Source organism: Micropterus dolomieu, linkage group LG23, assembly GCF_021292245.1.
Source record: "Micropterus dolomieu isolate WLL.071019.BEF.003 ecotype Adirondacks linkage group LG23, ASM2129224v1, whole genome shotgun sequence".
Taxonomy (NCBI): Eukaryota; Metazoa; Chordata; class Actinopteri; order Centrarchiformes; family Centrarchidae; genus Micropterus; species Micropterus dolomieu.
Genome location: NC_060172.1, coordinates 17728444 through 17747207, shown reverse-complemented (window position 1 = coordinate 17747207; position 18764 = coordinate 17728444). Strand labels below are relative to the sequence as shown.

At 39.1% G+C, this 18764-nt stretch overlaps 1 protein-coding gene across 1 annotated transcript in view; it reads left to right on the top strand.

Moving 5' to 3' along the window:
* LOC123963087 (actin-binding LIM protein 3-like) overlaps positions 1 to 18180 on the top strand; it is a 66372-nt gene extending 48192 nt beyond the window's left edge. Inside the window, exons 14-23 of the mRNA XM_046039611.1 lie at positions 1528 to 1578; positions 6516 to 6653; positions 6764 to 6828; positions 7179 to 7308; positions 11231 to 11260; positions 12298 to 12356; positions 12696 to 12762; positions 12898 to 12905; positions 16650 to 16730; positions 17143 to 18180. Of these exons, the coding sequence (XP_045895567.1) occupies positions 1528 to 1578; positions 6516 to 6653; positions 6764 to 6828; positions 7179 to 7308; positions 11231 to 11260; positions 12298 to 12356; positions 12696 to 12762; positions 12898 to 12905; positions 16650 to 16730; positions 17143 to 17256 (743 nt within the window). The 3' untranslated portion in view covers positions 17257 to 18180. The remainder of the gene's footprint in view (positions 1 to 1527; positions 1579 to 6515; positions 6654 to 6763; positions 6829 to 7178; positions 7309 to 11230; positions 11261 to 12297; positions 12357 to 12695; positions 12763 to 12897; positions 12906 to 16649; positions 16731 to 17142) is intronic.
* Positions 18181 to 18764: the final 584 nt, after the last annotated feature.

Here is an 18764-nt window from a genome sequence, read left to right as displayed (position 1 = left end):
AATCCAAATATTTACCTAGACTGAACCTTGTAGTTTGTCATTTCCAAGTCTGCTAAGAGTCTAGGCTCTATCTAATTTCTAAAATGTGATTTAGAGACCCTGCCCCATGTCATGACCCCACATCCGCCTTTAGCTGCATTCCCAGTGAGCTTTTAACCTGATTGTTGTCATTTTTGTTTCTAATTATTATAAGTGTTGAAGCAATTAGTTGATTAGTTGACTTTGATTGATTTTTTTCAAGCAACGTGAACGTCACATTTGTGAATGTTTCTCCATTTTATATCATTGTAAATGGAATATCTTTAGGCTTTGAACTGTCAGACAAAAGAAAAACAAATTGAAGACCTCTCTTTGGGCTGTGGGTGATTGTGAGTGGTTTTAGATGCCTAACAAGTTTCAAATACCATCTAAGCAGAGAAGAAAAGTAACACATATTTTGCTGTAATTTGTTTATTATTGTCACCCATCATCATTTTAACCTTTTGACTTATCTTAAGGAGGGCTTAACATCCATAAAAATGTACAGTTATTCTCTTTTCAGTGTACTTAAGTGGGGCATCTCCATCTAATTTGTCCTACTGATCTGGATCTCTTATATAACATATAAGTGCTTTTATCTAACTAATACCATTACATTTTATTTAAACATCCTGTCAATCCTCCATTTTATCAAGTTAATGCCTCTCTCCTCAGTCAATGCTTCACTCTGTCTTTGTTCACTTCATTTTAAAAAGCCTTTGCTTTTCAGTGCAAGCTGTGCATTTGGTTTCCCTCCATCATTCCCTCCTCCTGCCTTCAGTCCATTTCTCACTGCTGCTCCCTCTCTCGCTCGTCTTTTCTGAGGTTGTTATTCCTTGCCAGCCCTGCGACACCACTCCCTGAACACTGAGCAAAATGTATTTGGTGGATGCTTTTATCCAAAGTGCCTCACGGTATCACGAGTGCATACACATTTAGCATGCATGGCCCATTGGGAGCCAATTCTCTAACTTTGGCAGGGTTAGTGGCACGCTTTGTGCAATATTTGGAAGTATTTGCTGTTTTATTGCAGGTTATAATCCAAACTATTTTAATTTACTGTAATATGTTGTTGTGGTGCTTTTCCAACATTCAAAGCTGAATGCTTGTACAGAATATTCCATCCAGTGAGAGCTACAAGGTGCCACATGCGCCTAAATCTTCTCCCCTTTATCTTTTCCTTTGCCTCTCCATCCAGCCCTCTCTACACCTTTCAACTGCTCTCCTCTCTCTTCTTTATTCCTGTGCCATCTGCTGCTCTTTCCTGTAATAAGCCTGTGAATTTGTATTAATCAGCCACTCTGCACGTCATTCAGGTTGTCTGGATGCACGACACTGTCTCTGCCATAGCAGTTTATTACCTGCGCTGTCAGCTTTATGGTTAAGGAGACTGTAAATGCATACAACTAATTTGGTGGGATGGGATGAATGAGGAAATCCAGATCTCATCTCTTCTCTTCTCTTCTCTTGTGCTTTCCACACTTACAATCTTGTTGTTTCTGTTCTCAGCTTCTGAGGAAAGTAACATCTACAGGAAACCCCCCATCTATAAGAGACAAGGTTAGTCATTCCTCACAATGTTGTGCTTTTTATAGCTTTTGTTAGGCTAACTACCTGTCAGCCAGTTGGTTGTCGTGTACGCTGTCAATGCATTCTTCAGTTAGAGAAAAGATCTGAGATAAATCTCAATTATAGTCCTGCTCCGTCTGACATCTGGTGCTTCTGATGACAGCCAGTCCTCCTCTCAAACTTCTCTCAAAGGAAAATCATCCGAGGAAGTGAAAGCATTTCCATTCACAAGTTTTATCTTCTGTGAGGATTTGTTGCTTTTCTCTGTTTTATACCACTGCAAATGAAAGGTGGTTAAATATATTGAGGTTAACTTTAAAGGTCATTATTGGTAAAGTGTAGATGTAAAAGTTTAGCCATTAGTCAGCAGGTATTGAAGGAAGGACGTACTCATTGCTTGTTTTACTAAGTTTTTGATTTTTTTTCAGTTATATATAGTTTTATGTTACTTTTGTTACAGAAGGTTTTTTTTACTTTTGGAAAATAGTGTACATTCCAGTAGTATAAAAGGCAGTGGTGGAACAAGTATTTTGATCCTTTACTTATTGTAAATAAAAGTACTAATGCCACCATATTTTTGATAATTGACTAATCAAATAATTGTAATCCCTGGACTTATCTTATATCAAAATTATTCCAGTTAGTAGTAATTCATGTCACATCATGTTGCTCATTATCTGTTGAATCTCCTGGGGGATTAATACAGTTACTGTACGCTGACTTGGCTAAAAGTAAACTAAAATAAATAGGGATAAGAATGATAGCTGGGATATTTGATAGTTGTAGCCACATTAGAGGCGTAAAACTGAGAGAAGCAGTGCCAAAGCCTCTGTGGAGTATGTATGTGATCCATCATTTCTCAGATGGCAGGTCCGACAGAGTTACAGTTCTTCAGAATCACCTCTGAATGATTTACGCTGAGCTATAAAGTGCTGACAAACCTCTCTCTCTTCAGTCTGAGCAGGCAATCTGTGAACTGGGCTCTGTGGAAGAATCTGAATTTACAGCATAAATCATTTATAGAACAGTTTTCATATTAAGGCAAAGTACCATAATCATATACTGTATATTTAGTACCATAATGTATGTCATTTTTAAACATGTAGGAGGTGTTTGGTTATATTATAAGAAATGGAAGCAAGGAACATAGTGAAACTTAGTGAGACTGGTTGTGGTGACTGATGTTGCTCTCTCTGATCATTCCTGTGTTTTCTTTGAGAGTGCTATCTGCGTGCACACAAATAATCACAAAACGGCATATCAGTGGGAACACTAGTGAAAAATTTATTGAGGCTTTTTCCTCGACACCTGCCCTCATGAGTCTCAAACCCATGAGAGGGCAGGGGGAACCCATGGGAGCTTGTAGATAATTTCAATTCTAAAATTACAAATGTTATTGATGCCATTGCACCAGCCAAGGTGAAGGTGGTGGAGAAGATCTCCATGGAGAAATGCCACGCTGGTTAGAACTCAAAAAAGAGAGTGTCAAAAAGCTGAACGCAGGTGGCAGAAAACAAATCTCCAGGTTCATTATGACATCTATAAAGAGAGACTTCGCATTTATAATTTAGAACTGAGAAATGCAAGGCGGTCCTTCTCTGACATCATCACCAAAAACACTAATAATGCACTCACGCTGTTTGCTACTGTCGACAGGCTAACCACCCCTCCTGCGTCTGTAGCCTCTGAACTTCTATCCACCAGGACCTGCAATGAATTTGCCTCCTTCCTCACAGCCAAAATTCAAACAATTCAAGCAATTAGTGCCTGCTAATTCATATAGCATGACAATTTGATTCTATTAACCATAAAAACCTGGAGGAGATAATACAACATCTGAAATCCTCCTCATGCTGCCTTGATATTCTGCCAACAGGTTTTTTCAAAAATGTTTCTAAATGCATGGCCTCAGATCTACTACAAATTGTTAACATGTCTCTCCTCTCAGCTTTGTTCCCGCAGGCCCTGAAAACTACAGTCATTAAGCCACTCTTAAAAAAGAGCAATGTAGACAGTTTACTCATGAGCAATTATAGGCCTATATCAAATCTCCCATTTTTAAGTAAAATCATTGAAAAAGCTGTTTTTCAACAGCTTAGTGCTTTCTTGGCACTAAATAACTGTTTTGATGTCTTCCAATCAGATTTCGACCACACCACAGCACTGAGACTGTTCTTGTTAAGGTCTTCAATGACATCCATTTAAACACTGACAGTGGCAAAATTTCAGTCTTAGTATTATTGGATCTCAGTGCTGCATTCGACACGGTTGACCACAACATATTACTAGACAGACTTGAAAACAGGGTTGGACTTTCTGGCACAGTACTAAACTGGTTTAAATCTTACTTAAAGGACAGGGACTACTTTGTGTCTATAGGTAATCACACACCTTAGCTGACAAAAATGACATGTGGAGTTCCCCAAGGCTCTATTCTGGGGCCTCTTTTGTTTAACATGTACATGCTTCCACTCAGATTATGAAAAACAACAAAATATGTTACCATAATTATGCAGATGACACACAGATTTACATAACCATATCAACAGGGGACTATGATCCCATACAAGCGCTGAGTAACTGTATTGAACAGGTCAACAGTTGGATGTGCCAGAATTTTCTTCACTTAAACAAAGATAAAACTGAAGTTATTGTTTTTGGAGCCAAGGATGAACGATTGAAAGTCAGCGCTCGACTTCAATCTGTAATGTTAAGAACCACAGACCAAGCCAGATATCTTGGTGTAGTCATGGACTCAGACCTGAATTGAAGGAGCCACATTAAGACAAAGTCAGCCTACTATCACCTGAAGAATATATCAAGGATTAAAGGACTTGTGTCTCAGCAAGACCTGGAAAAACTTATCCATGCATTTATCTTCAGTCGACTCGACTACTGTAACAGTGTCTTTACAGGGCTCCCTAAGAAATCGATCAGACAGCTGCAGCTGATTCAGAACGCTGCTACTCGAGTCCTCACTAAGACCAAAAAAGTGGATCACATCACTCCAGTTCTGAGGTCTTTACATTGGCTTCCTGTATGTCAAATAATTGATTTCAAAATCCTGCTGTTAGTTTATAAAGCACTAAATTTAGGGCCAAAATACATTTCTGATCTTTTGCTTTGTTATGAACCAACCCGACCTCTCAGGTCGTCTGGGACAGGTCTGCTTTCTGTCCCCAGACTCAAAACTAAACAAGGAGAAGCAGCGTTCAGTTATTATGCTCCGTATATCTGGAACAAACTCCCAAATAACTGCAGGTCTGCTGAAACTGTCAGTTCTTTTAAATTAACACTGAAGACTTTTCTTTTTACCGTTGCTTTTAATTAAATATTTACACGGTGAGAAATGAGTAGGTAATTGAGTGAAAAGATAAAGAGAGTGAGATTAAACAGAGTGAAGGAAGTGATCTTAAATCTCGCGCCTGAGTGATTTGCAGGACCCTTTACCCACCACGTGCAAGTGGGTCCAGAGTATAACTGGATCAAAGTGGCCTGCGGACAGACATATCATGGTTTCTCTGTAGTGTCCGAGGGTTTTTGGAGTTTCAGTGGACTCAAAGATTGCTATGGACCCGAGTACAGACTAACTAGAGAGAGAAGATTAAGTGTACTTCTCCGTTTATTCTGTTTTCAAAATAATTGTAACTCAGTTATTTGCTCAACCCCACAGCCTGTTTTTATTTCCCATTTAACTCTTTTAACCCTGATTGTACACTGCACTGTAACTTTTACTGTCCTGTTTTACCCTGTTTATTATCATTATTTTTTTAAATCCTGTTTTTATTTTCTATTTCACCAGAATTATATTTTAATGTGTATTTTTTCAATTTCCCTATGTTGCTTTTATGTTTAATGTAAAGCACTTTGAATTGCCTTGTTGTTGAAATGTGCTATACAAATAAACTTGCCTTGCCTATTTTAACAGCTCTACATGGATGAATGATCTGATGCAGGCCAAAACTCGATGTTATTTGTTCTATTTTTTTCTTTTGGTGCCTAATAAATGTTAACAGAATAAGGGTGTAAGAGTTTGACTTGGCCATGCTGAACGTGAAACAATGATGAATGCATTTGTCCCTGTTAAATTAAGACTTGCATTTTAATAAATTACATCTCTATCCCCTTACAAAAGGAATCAAGTAGGGGGCAGATTGCTCAGTTGGTTCTTTTTTTTGTCCAGTGTAACTTTGGACTGTCCAAAGACTAAGACTAAAAGTCACTTTCATGCATCCAAGGCATCAGTGATTATGACCTTTTGTTATATGTCAGCTTGCTTTTTTCATACTGTAACAAAAGCCAAAACCCCTTAACCCAACTATTTTCATTAAGATACTGCATTCTCTCATCCTAACAAAAACAAGTGCAGGCCATCTGCTGCAATAATATTTCAATTTCAGCTTTTATATAGAAGTTAAACATTTGGGTTATGTCTTGATGTGTTTCACTTATTTCACATCACTAACTACCTTCCTTTATCATTCGTCAGCACTGTTGCAATACACCCTTGACAACTTTGCTTGCTTACTGTAAGCTGTACATCATATCCGATTACATTTCCTCTGACCTCCTTTCCGTTCTCTGTTCCCTTGTTTGCTTTTGATGCATCTCCTCTCCTCCTCCCTTCCACCCCCCCTGCTGTGCCCTCCCCTCTCTGTAAGTAAATGCACTAATTTCTCCGCCTTGTTCCTCCTGCATGCACACAAAAAAAGACACTAAACCTCTTATAGTGAAAAGTGAAACTAGCAAAAAAAACAAACAAAGATCATTTTTGTCACTTTACATGTTTTAATGTTTTTCCCCCCATGCTTAACTTTTCAGTTCCCAGCACATTGTAGCTATTTGAAGCATGTAAATCAGCCAAAAAAATGTTTGGAAAAAGTTCGAAATTTGAGTTGATAAATACACATTCTATTTCTTTCCATCAGATATATCTGCCTCTCTGACAGCCAATAAAAGTAAGACCAATGAGAACCTTGTTCATTCCAGTCACCTTTCCACTTCCAACTGTAACAGCCTTTATCACCCGGAATCCAACTACTTCCCATATACTGGCTCTCCAAAAGGTACTTCTCCCTCTCTTTCTGAAACAAGCACTTCTGCACACACAAGTGCTTAAAAATCTGTATTTACTCTTTACTTCCCATCTCTCTTTGCCTTTTCTTTCTCTCTCTAGTCTCCAGGGTGAGGAGGTTTTCGTCTGGAGGAGAGGAGGATGGATGGAATCAAAATATAAACAGGGTAAGAAAGGAAGACATTCTCCTGCTTCTCCCTTTTATGTTTTAAGTGTGTGTGTTAATATTTAATGAGCTAGTTAATTAAATGCTTCTCTCCAACCTCACCCACTGGACATGATACAAAGTGATCCTCGTCTCTCCTCTTTCACTTTATATTCATCCTTCTATCTGTCCAAATAACAACCATTGATTTTCCTGTCTCATCCTGCATTATTCCGTCACCATCCCATGCCATCCATCCCACTCAACCAACTCTTATTGCTTCATGTATCTGTCCATTTGCCAACCTTCTTTTCTGGTCCCTTGGACCCATACTTCTATTCTTCCCCTCTACTCTCCTTTCCATCCCCACAGGGAATTGGCAGAATGATCCTGAAGGAGGAGATGAAGGCTCGGTCAGGTTGCCACGACAATGACCAGTGGGGGAGCAGACGCAGTTCCCGCTGTAGCAGCAAGGAGGCGCTAAACATCTCCCTCAATGGCTGTAAGCCTGTGGTTGTGGTTTTGTGTGTGTGTGTTTCATGTTCTTATATCTCAGTGGGGACCATAGACTGTATAAAAGAACTGGACATAGTCACTGTGATGTCACACATTGGTTTCTGGACATTAGGCCGCCGATTTTTTATTTTATTTTTTGCAACCAGCAGCACCAGACAGACCATTTTTGGACGAGATGGTGGCACTACCTAGCTTGGTTAGCTAGCTGCAGCTGTAATTCACGTTAACTTTTAACCGGGATGCTAATTTTGGTAAGCTAAAGACAGGCTTAATCAAAGAGTATGCCGGGAAAATGAACAGCCGACTCCTAATAAGCTTTTTCAATGACATTGGTTAACTTTACACAGTGCAATGGATAAGAGTCACTCTAGCCTGATTGACAGGTAGCCAGGGTTGGGGAGTAACCAGCAACAGGAGTAAACAGGATACAAAAAAAAATAAAGTAAAAAGTTACAGTACAGAAAAAATATACTTACCTAAAGCCGCATACCTCCTTTACCGGCCTGGTGTGGGAACACATTTTGACAAATAAACGCCTGCCTCAATTTAACGCCTTGTCTGGTTTTTATAGACGTTCTTTGGATGTATAAAATCTCTGAAATCCCGCGGGGTCGCCTGCTTTATCTGCTTCTAAGCTGCATTTAAGTTGCTTAGATTGTTAATACAGATATTAATGTTTAAACGTATGATCAATATGTCAATATGGACAGCTGAACATCGTTAGATCGGTTAGATTCTCCACAATACCACTGTTAAGACCCAAAGTCTAATTCTTCTAGATTTACCGGTGTAACCCGCATGGCTACAAGAGAGGAAAGGGGGGGGGGGGGGACGTGCTGACTCACGTTAACAATTCAGAGCTCGTCGTTAAGTCCGAATGTGTGCGTTCCTTTATTTATATTCCTTTAGTCTGTAAGGGTACGCCCATCGAAGAATCAAAACAGCTTTTCAGAAAAATTTATCCAAGTTATGAATCCTGTCATGAGAAGTCCATTGCTCTCTGTCTGCTAACTTCTCTCATCCTGCACCGTGTTGTTTTCGTGAGGTTGCTGCCTTCAAAATAAAAGCGCTTAAGACGTCTGTCGGAGCAAGATCAAATGAATGACGTGTATTTGATATTATTTGATAATTTTTACATAAGTATTATTCTGTTTGAAATAACTAAACTTTTTCAGTTTTGGCAAAAAGAATTAAAGACCTGTCCCAAATAAAGGCAGGGTCAGTTCAGTGATTTTAGCAAATAAAAACCTGGGCTATTATTCAAAGTTTTACGGTAATCAGATTACAGGTACATTTTGTAAAATATGGGATTAAAAAAGGTCTGTGTAAATCATTTCAGTACTCTATTCCCTGTTCACCGGGAGGCTGCTGAGCGAGGTTTCATTGACTGCAAGCCTGGCTACGGTTCCCAACCAGGCTCCGCACCCTGCAATAACTGCAATAACAATATTTCTCCATCAAATATGATCCAGTTTTACCAAAATCAGTGAAAAATATGTGTTTTGTACAGTAATCAGTGGGGCCCAGTGCCAGAAACACTGTTCTTCAGCAGGATTATCTTTAGAAATCTTTTCATTAAGTCCAGAATGAGTCACCAACATTTTAAAATGCTTTTCCGTATGACAAACTCTTAAATATCATCAAGAATACCTACAAAACACATTTTCTGTTATTGATGGGCCAGATACTGCCATAGTGGTGACATGGTGCAAAGCATATCACATAAAAACATTTAAACATGGATTTTGATTTAATTGGAATGGAAGATTTTGAATGTTTCTCTAAAAATACACTGAGCAGACAACGCATCATTGATGCTTCTCTTGTCTTCATTTGCCTATTTGGTATAGAAGTAATCCAAAAGTATAAATAAAAGTAATCAGATTACATTACTTTAATTTTGTGGTACTTGCATTACGTTACTGATTACATTTGTTAACAAGTAATTGTACCGGATTACATTTTTAAAGTAATCCTCCCAACCCTGCAGGTAGCCATGGTAGCAACTTGTCAATGACAAGGTAGTCTCGCTCTAAAGCATTGTCTATTTTGGGACCAATTTTTTAAATGAACATCATGTGGAATTGAAGAAGACTTGAACTGACTGCTGGCCGTTACAAAGAATGCAGGTTTGAGTTACTTCTGCTTGGCTATAATTTTCAGACCTCAAGGTTCCCTCGTGGTGGGGACTAACCTGACCGTACAATAACCCATGGGTGTCACTGTGATTGAGGTCCCTACAGATCTTTAAGGGTTAAGACGTGGTTTTAGGGTTCAGGTTACAATTAAGTTAAGGTTAGGGTTTGGATAAGAGGCTATGGAATGCATTATGTCAATAAGTGTGTATTGTGTGTGTGTGTGTTTGTTTTTGTTTGTTTGTCTCTTTTTCAAAGGGGGTTGATATTTGTCAATTTGCTCCGATTTAGGCCTACTACATGTCATACATTACTGTGTGTGACAGTTTTTTATTAGCTAACATGCTCACAATGACAATGCTAACATGCTGATGTTATAATTTTTACCATGTTCACCATCTTAATTTAGCTTGTTAAAATGCTAGCATTTGCTAATTGGCATTAAATACAAGGTAAAGCTAAGGCTGACGGGAATGCCATTAGGTTTGCATGTAGTTGGTCATATCTAAATTTTTTGTAACGTTAAGATTTTGGGCTGATCATGATAAGTTGAGGGCTCACCAAAGTCATTACAACATCCATAATGTGTGTATCAAATTTCATGGCAATCCATCCAATTGTCGTCAATTAACTAAAAGTAATTGAACTGGGAATTAATCAAAAGAACCATGGTAGGGTCTTCTTTGAGTGCTTTTCAGTAACATAAAGTCTATGATCTGTAAAACACTAGCTTGTATTAGAGTTGAGACAGAAATTTGGAGGACATTTCAGTTAGGGTAGTGTGATTGGAGTTCCACCACACCACACATTCTTCCTCCCTGGAGGGAGTTTGCCACTTCTGTATTAACTCTCCCATTGATCCCATTCCTCACTGCATTCAGCACATGTAAGGGCGAGACAAAGGTGGAGAGGAAGAGAGAGAGAGTGTTTAGGTCTAGGTCAAATGGGAATAAAAGAAAGGGTGATATAACAGGAGAGACAGAGAGAGAGCGAACGAGAGAGCGAGTAAATTAAATTTAAAAGAGAGAGAGAATGAAAGAGAGGGAGTGAGAAGCTAAAGCAATTTGGAGCTGTTCAGAGAAGATGTATGACACAAAGCCAAGAGGTAAATCAGGGTCAGAGAGCAGTGGAGAGAGACGGAAATAAGCTATGCGCACAGGGAAGTCAGACAGAGAGAGGTGTGGATAGTGTTCAGTGCTGCATTATCATGGTGGGTTTAGTGTGTTGTGCTGTATTTATACAGATTAGAAATATGAAAGGTGTGTGCTCATCTACTCTTCAGAAGAGGCTAATTCCAAAATGGGATGTCCACCATTTGATAGAAATGACATGAACTCCCACTAAATAATTGACTTCATTTGCCTTAACTGATTTGTATCCATTTTTAGCCAGGCTAGCAGAATGACACTAGGGATTTCAATCAGTTGTTCCACCACTTTGATGCAGACTGAAATATCTCTACAATTATTGGATGGATTACTATGAAACTTTGTACAGACATGCATGGTCCCCAGAGGATGAATCTTCAATGACTTTGGTGGTCCCAGATGAGAAGTCGTTTTGGGTCCTCTTGTGTGTTCACTTAAAGCACGGGTAGAGGCAGCTAGATTTTGAAAGTATCCAACCGAAAAAATGGCTTTGGGAGGCCTCCCTTTAAGCTTTAATCTGGAAATTAAGCAGTGTTCAGTTTTGCTCACAGCATTAAGCCCTGACATTTGAAGTGAGGAGAACTTTTAAATAACTGAACTCCACTTGCTGTTTCTCTGTCCTCAGCTCCCAGGTCTGTCTACAGTGCAGACAGCGGTGAGTGTATCTCATTTCTTGTTGAGAGAGAGAGTGGAAGATGACTAACCCATCATAGTTCAGTGTCTCACACACGCTGCATCATGGTGTTTTGTCCCTGCTCTTTGACATTACAGTGTAATTTAATTCCCTTCAACACCAGAGTGAACAAGACATAAAGAAAGACTGAAATAGAAGAGAAGCAGGGGAGGGAGGGTGAATGATGAAGCCAAGAAACAAAGATAGTGAAGAAGAGGCCAGTGACAGTATATGAGAAAGGCAGAAGAGATAGAAGAATGACTCGAGAGGGTCAGTGTGACTCCACTGCCCTCTGCTGCTTCAGCTGCAGCAGTGCATGCCACAAATAAAGTCCTGCCGAGGGATGCTTGGATGCTGGTGGTTACCAATGGTTACAAGAGAGATGGGACCGTGCTGGAAAAAAGATTCATGTTATCTGTCTGGTGGTGGGGTGTTCATATCAAAATATAAAATGGTGAGGGGAGGCAGCAGTAATATCACATTCCTTCAACATGCTGACTTGTGAAAGTGGCATGTTTCTGCAGGTAGATGTACTGCACTTCATATTTGTGTTTTATTTATTTGTATTTAGGGTCTAAATGTAATAACCAGACGCTGAAACAGCTCATCTAAACAACTGAAATGGAAATAGGTTAAGTCATCCTAAGCTACAGGGGAGGTGTTTGTTAAGATACTGATTGTTATGTTTAAGTCAATCTGATTTTTCCAATCTGTGTGTGATCAGAGACACATTTCTAAATCACGAGTGGGTGTTCGGGAGGCAGTGTGTAGCCTTGAGGTTTACAGCCTTGAGCTTTTCTGATTTGAATTCTTGTACCAAATGGAAGAAACCAGTGATATTCTCAGAAACTGGGAGTCAAAGATGTGAGAAACCCTTTTATAATCATTCAGCAATCGTCACTATAGAGAGGTACTCTGCTCCTATTCACAAATGTGAATGATGAATGTGAGTGTGTTTATATTATTTTGCATAATTCTTGTGTTTGTTTATGGTTATGTGTTTATATTTGTGCTTCCAGACTCATACATTGCCAAATCGGCCTCGTTGCCAGGCTACGGCAGAAATGGACTAAACAGGGTAAGCAATCATGATTACTAGTTGTGTCTTTGTGTGTGTCTTTGTGTGTGTGTGGTAGAGAGAGAGAATAAGACAGGCACTAAAGTAAGCTATGGCAAAGTCCTTCATTTGCCACTGAACCTTTGAACCTCATTTGTATCTGTTTGCTTCCTGAGGCCAAATGAGACAGCAACTAACAACAGTATGTGTGATAAATTATTAGTTAGAATACACCACTGATGAGACTCTAGATAGAATATTTAAAGATTTCTGTTTACTTTGCTCAATTACCTCCTTAAAATGATGAAATACTTCTTCTCGGTCCATGTTTGCTAAACTGCTCTTGTTGTGCTCTGGCAGCCTGGGAGTTCGGGTGCAGATTATTATCAGTATGACAGCAGTAATGCAGTTAATTGGCAGATCAGAGGTAAGCCCATTTGTTTCGCTTCAATCTGATTATCTGCTATTTCTTCCAGTTTTCTCTTGATGCATGTTATTCAGCGTTATTTGGAGTTAACGTAACTGTTACTGATACTGTATTTTCTTTTCTCCTTGTCTTCAGAATACAAGGTAAGATCCTCTTGCCAAAACTACAGAGAACTGTTACTGAGCCAAGAGTGAAAGGTCTGGATCAGTGGATAATAGATAAGGGTGACATGTTGCTTGTTTAAAGCTCATGTTGAATGGTGAATACATCTTACTCAGTAACACCCACGCCACTCGAATTTTGTGAAGCTGACTCATTTTATTGACAGCAAAGTAAAACAAAAAAACAAAAACAAAGGGTAATGGCAAACAGGGTTTGTGTGATGGGTTAGAACCTTCAGCCTTGTCTCTTTATGACAAATCAAAACATTCATATTTACAGTAGTTGGAAAGATCACCAGCATAATAACTGCACTATATCTTTCAAATGTCTTTTTATTCTTCCTTCCTCTACATTTTTTGTGAAACACATTGAAACACAAGACACTTGGGAGCACAGTTTGTAGTGTTTATTCTACAACAGAAACCCAAGCTTACATGTTGTTGAAGCAGGAAGAGTCTAAAACACAGATGGTGTTCCAAAAAGTGGCAACATAAATCTAGACAGGGTTCAATAATCCAACATGGTACAAATCCACAGAGAACAAACTGAGACGCTCAACAAAAGATGACAATGATGACAAACGAGCAGGACGGGAGCACAAACAAGTGAAACACATTAGGGAAAATCAGGCAAAACAGGAACCAAAACTAGACATAGACAACGGATGAAAAAAAGTTCAAACTAAAACAGGAAACAGGCAGACACATGGACCAAACACACAGACAACAGACAATTTCAAAATAATCCGGACCAACACGCTGATACAAAAAAACAAAACCTTAGAAACACAGACCAAACAGACCTTGACCAAATAAAATAAAATAAGAAAAGTGTGCTGATTTTTTGTCTCACTCAAACAATTTTTGTGAAATTCTGCATCTGAAAATCTGCATCTCTCCCTTTAGGAAAAATGGAAAAGGGGTGTAGGGCTAAAGCACACTTCCTTTTTTAAAGGAGATATAAGTAATCACTTATTAATAAATCAAATTTTACCGCCTTGTTGTCAATGGGCTGTAGCCTCACTTAGAAATGTAGCACACGTCTGTTTCTCTGTTGCTTGGAACTGCCACTATTATGCTTTTAATGTGAAGGCCCTGGGTTGGGACGTAGTCCTGTGTGCACCATGTAAGGATACAAAACAACAATTAAGGTTTATGTGATTAAAATTCAAAGAGGTCCAGTTAGAGAAAATTTCCCTAAGCAAAGGTCCGGAACATCATAACGACTAAGTTGTGTTATCATTCAGTACCATAACATATAGTTGAATCAACATATGTTTTTAGTCAACAAATGACTATCAAATCAGATAATATTTCAACAATATTTACAGTCAGTTTTAAAGACTGCATTAAAAAAAATACAGAGAATTTTTTAAATGTGTATTTTAAAATAAAGTGCTTAATTTCAGAAAAGAATTGTGAAAAAAAGTGTAGTCTCAACCAATTTTATAATAAACACTCAACACATTTTAACAATTGATCAGCTTTAATACCGCCTCGTCTCTTTCATTCCCTCTTATCAACCACTTACCTACTTTGTCTTGTTTAGTAAGAAAAGTGAGCTCTAGCTTGTCCTGCCAGCTAGGATTGTATTTTCTGTTTCTCTATTTTACATTTGAGTTGATATCCTACGTTTGGTCAAAAGATTTGTGCTTTGTCTCATAGTGGTGCTTTACATTGCCGCTTTTAATAATCGTGACAGTCTCGGATCATATGAGATATTCTGGTTTTGAACTGCCCGTGGGAGGAATGTACATGTAAGAATCTGTACATTCTTGATTAAAAGCCATGTGAAATCACTTTTCTCTTTCGTCTCCTCTCTTCCTGTGTGTATCTCACAGAGATGCTCACAAGTCTTTAGGCTAGAGTCCAAGTCTCAAGTCACTTGTGGTTATAATGAATGTTGTATCACCTGCTGTGTTCAATCCAGGCTACTTATAACACTGCATAGCTATAATGAATTCTGTATCTGTAACCTGTTTTTCACTTACAGAGCACAACCATGTAATGTGCAAAACAATTATTGACAATTTATGAACTACTGTAAGTCAAAACACCCTGCAGGCTCTCAAACCCAGTTTAACGTTAACTAATGTTAAATAAAACTGTAATGTTACATGATCAACAATAAACCTGTAACCTGTTTTTCACAGAGCACAACCATGTAGCCTAATGTACAATGCGTCTACAACTAATGACAGCTTATAAACTACTGAAAGTCAACACCAGACTCTCAAACCAGTGTAATGTTACAACTAAATGATCAACAATAAACCTGTAACCTGTTAGCAGCCACCGTTAATAATTAATGTTATGGCAGCCAGCGGGACGTAAATGATTACTTTAATTGACTAAGTTACCACAATTTTGGCAAGCAAACAAACGCTCATTCATCTATTCATAACAAACGACAGTTGGAGTTAACCTCCAGTAGGTCGTAGCTAAAGCTAGAAGCAAGCTAAAGTTTGATAGCCAATGCTGAGCTAAACATGTTGATTATTGTCAGGTTACTAACCCATTTTGCGCTTCTTTCTTTGGGCCTTGTTGTGTGAAGTTTCAAAGTCACAGTTTATGATGAATGGCAAAGCAGCTGCCGGTGTTTGTTGTCCTCTCTCACATGTGGACGCGCGCAGCTGATTCATAGTATGTGTTACGTAAGCAGGTTATAGGTAAGTCAGGGAGGGGAATAACAGAAAGCTCATCAGACATTTCCTAAAAATAAACAAAAGTTAAGTCTGATGTCTTTTGAGGATGAGTCTCAAGTCAATCTAAAGTCACTGTGTGTGCGACTTAAGTCAGACTCGAGTCCGAATCTTAACCTCGAGTCCCCATCTCTGGTATCTCACTCGCCAGTCCAGCTCACTAACCATTTCATCATCATCCAATACATTTAGCTCTGCTCACATTGCTGAGCCTTTGGTGAAAGACACAAATGTCTTTCACGTTACTGAAAAGTAGGCAGGCGAGCTAACAATGTAGCTCATCTGCTAAATGTAGTAAATATAACATTATCATGTAAGCGGCATGGATTAGTTCAACTTCAAGCTGATAAAACTATTACTGTAACAATGCAGTGGGGGTCTATAGGCGCTGTCACGCTGCATTTTTTTATCGTTTAAGTAACAGAGCCTGAACATGTCTGGAGAAAAGCCACAGCCGACATGCTGGTGTTTCCGCGTTAATTGTGGGATCTCTGTATTAAAGCGGTTGTGATTCGCGTTATGCTTAAAACCGCACGCTAGTGGCCGCTGAAAACTACATATTGCCCCTTTAAGTCCCCAAACTATAGAAAATATATTCAAACATTTAAAGGGTCAACAAACTTTGTGTATTTATTATTTTCGTGAGCGATTGTAAAGAGTTGGGAGTTTTTTTTATGTCAATCAATGATTTACAGAAAGTATGCTCTCTTAATTAAGAAGAAAAGGAAAAAACAAGGACCACATCAACACACTTAATCAGTTGTTCTCATTGCTGCCAATGCTACCTTTGGATTACAGAGATAAAACAAAATCAGTCTGATGGATTTCATGGGGCTGAAACACCAAATCCTTGCTGCTTGGTTGTTTTAATAGCGCAGTTGAATCATGTTATAAACAACATTAAGCAAATAAACCTCCTCCATCCTCTGTCATTCTAATTTAGAATAACACCGGTGAAAGTCTGAATGCAGTCAGATTGGAACACATCTGTGTTGGTGACTTTTTCTGTGTATGTGTGTGTTAGATCTACCCATATGAAGCCCTAATTGTGTCAGTCAGAGGGCAGCAGCGTCTCCCGAGTGATGTGGACCGAGCAAGACTGGAGGTAAGTTGCTACAGGAGGGGATTCCCAGAGTCATATTCCTCTGGGGACCCATGGTGCGAATCACAGCGGAGCCTAGGGGAACTTTACTCCTCTTAATAACCACGAGCTCTCCTAAAAACAAGATATGTAAATTTTTGGGTTGTCTTTAAATTATTGACAATATGTTATGTTTCAGTCAATGCATTTCTATTTTTCTGTATCTTCATCATCATGGATCATGCGTAAATTTAGGCTATTATTGATGTATGTTTCGTGTATGAGGGTGATTCATCACTAATTCACTTTAATAAAGATACTGACACCCAGGGTTTTTTTTGTTTGTTTTTACATGAAGCTATTAGAAGCAAGTTTATAAGAAAGTAGTCATCATTGATTTTCCATCTCTAAGTTACTCTGTCTTCTCTCCTCCCAGCGACACCTCTCACCAGAGGAGTTCTACAGAGTCTTTGGCATGTCAATGTCTGCCTTTGATCATCTTGCTCAGTGGAAGAAGAACGAACTGAAGAAACAGGTCAGACTCTTCTGAGAAAATGAACCAGAGAAGACTACCCTAATGCAGGTCCACTGCCTTCAGTGTGCCTCTAGAAAGGCCTCCTGACCCCAGATTGACTCTGTGTCACAGTGGAAGAGGAACTGGCTGAAATGAATGGCAGTTGGTCTCCAGATTTTGAGTGCTTTTAAAAGGTGCGTAATTGACTTCTTAAGATATGAAGTCAGCCAACTGGCCAAAAGGTAAAGAAAACTGAAAGGAGAGCAGGAAGACTTTGAGAGGCTACAACAGACAGAAAGTAATGAGCAGAGGGAGGTGTTGGCTGCTTCTTCCTTTAATTCCAGCAGATGGCAGTGTGTTAACAGGGGCACCGGAGTGACAGTCCAATACATGTGCAGGCGGACCAGAAGCTGAAGTACTTGTTAACATACTAAGGGTCTGCCATTCTGAGTCAAATGTGCATTCATGCCGAAAGTGAGGGAGACAGCTTGGGAAGCAAATAGGCTGCCTGGAAGACAGACTGGGATGTTGTTGAAAGCAAGAAGGACCCTGTTTAGTCACACAGACACTATCCTCTGCAACTTCTAAGCTGACAAGACTGGTGGACAAGAATAGTGTGATTATCAACGTTAGGGTTACTCAACATGATATACACAGTGTTTTTTTTAACATGCTAATGCTGAAAACCAAAGGCATGTGTTTGATTTTGATGTCAGTTATTTTTCTGAAGCCATATCAGTGTTTAGAGTTCTTCTCTATGACATGAGCAGACTGTACAGTTCACTGAATGGTTTTTGAAATATGATGTGGTTTAATGTGAACAAACTTTGTAATGGCTCTGAGCTCAGATATGTTGGTGAAGTTTAGAAATCAGGTTTTAGTACTACACACAAGAAGAAGATATACAGTATCTCACAAAAGTGAGTACACCCCTCACATTTATGTAAATATTTGATTACATCTTTTCATGTGACAACACTGAAGAAATGACACTTTGCTACAATGTAAAGTAGTGAGTGTACAGCTTGGATTACAGTGTAATTTGCTGTCCCCTCAAACTAACACAGCCATTAATGTCTAAAAAGCTGGCAACAAAAGTGAGTACACCCCTAAGTGAAAATGTCCAAATTGGGCCCAAAGTGTAAATATTTTGTGTGGCCACCATTATTTTCCAGCACTGCAAGAGACACTTGTCTTTGTACGCCTCACCTGGTTGCCGCCACACACGCTTGGCACCATCTATACCAAATAAGTTTGTCTTGGTCTCATCAGACCACAGGACATGGTTCCAGTAATCCATGTCCTTAGTCTGCTTGTCTTCAGCAAACTGTTTGCGGGCATTCTTGTGCATCATCTTTAGAAGAGGCTTCCTTCTGGGACGACAGTCATGCAGACCAATTTGATGCAGTGTGTGGTCTGAGCACTGACAGTTTTTATTTACAAAAATGTGAGGGGTGTACTCACTTTTGTGAGAAAGTGTATGTGCTTCACTTGTTTTGTTTTTGTCAAGTCACTTGCAGCTGCAATCGTGACTCAGCTGCTGG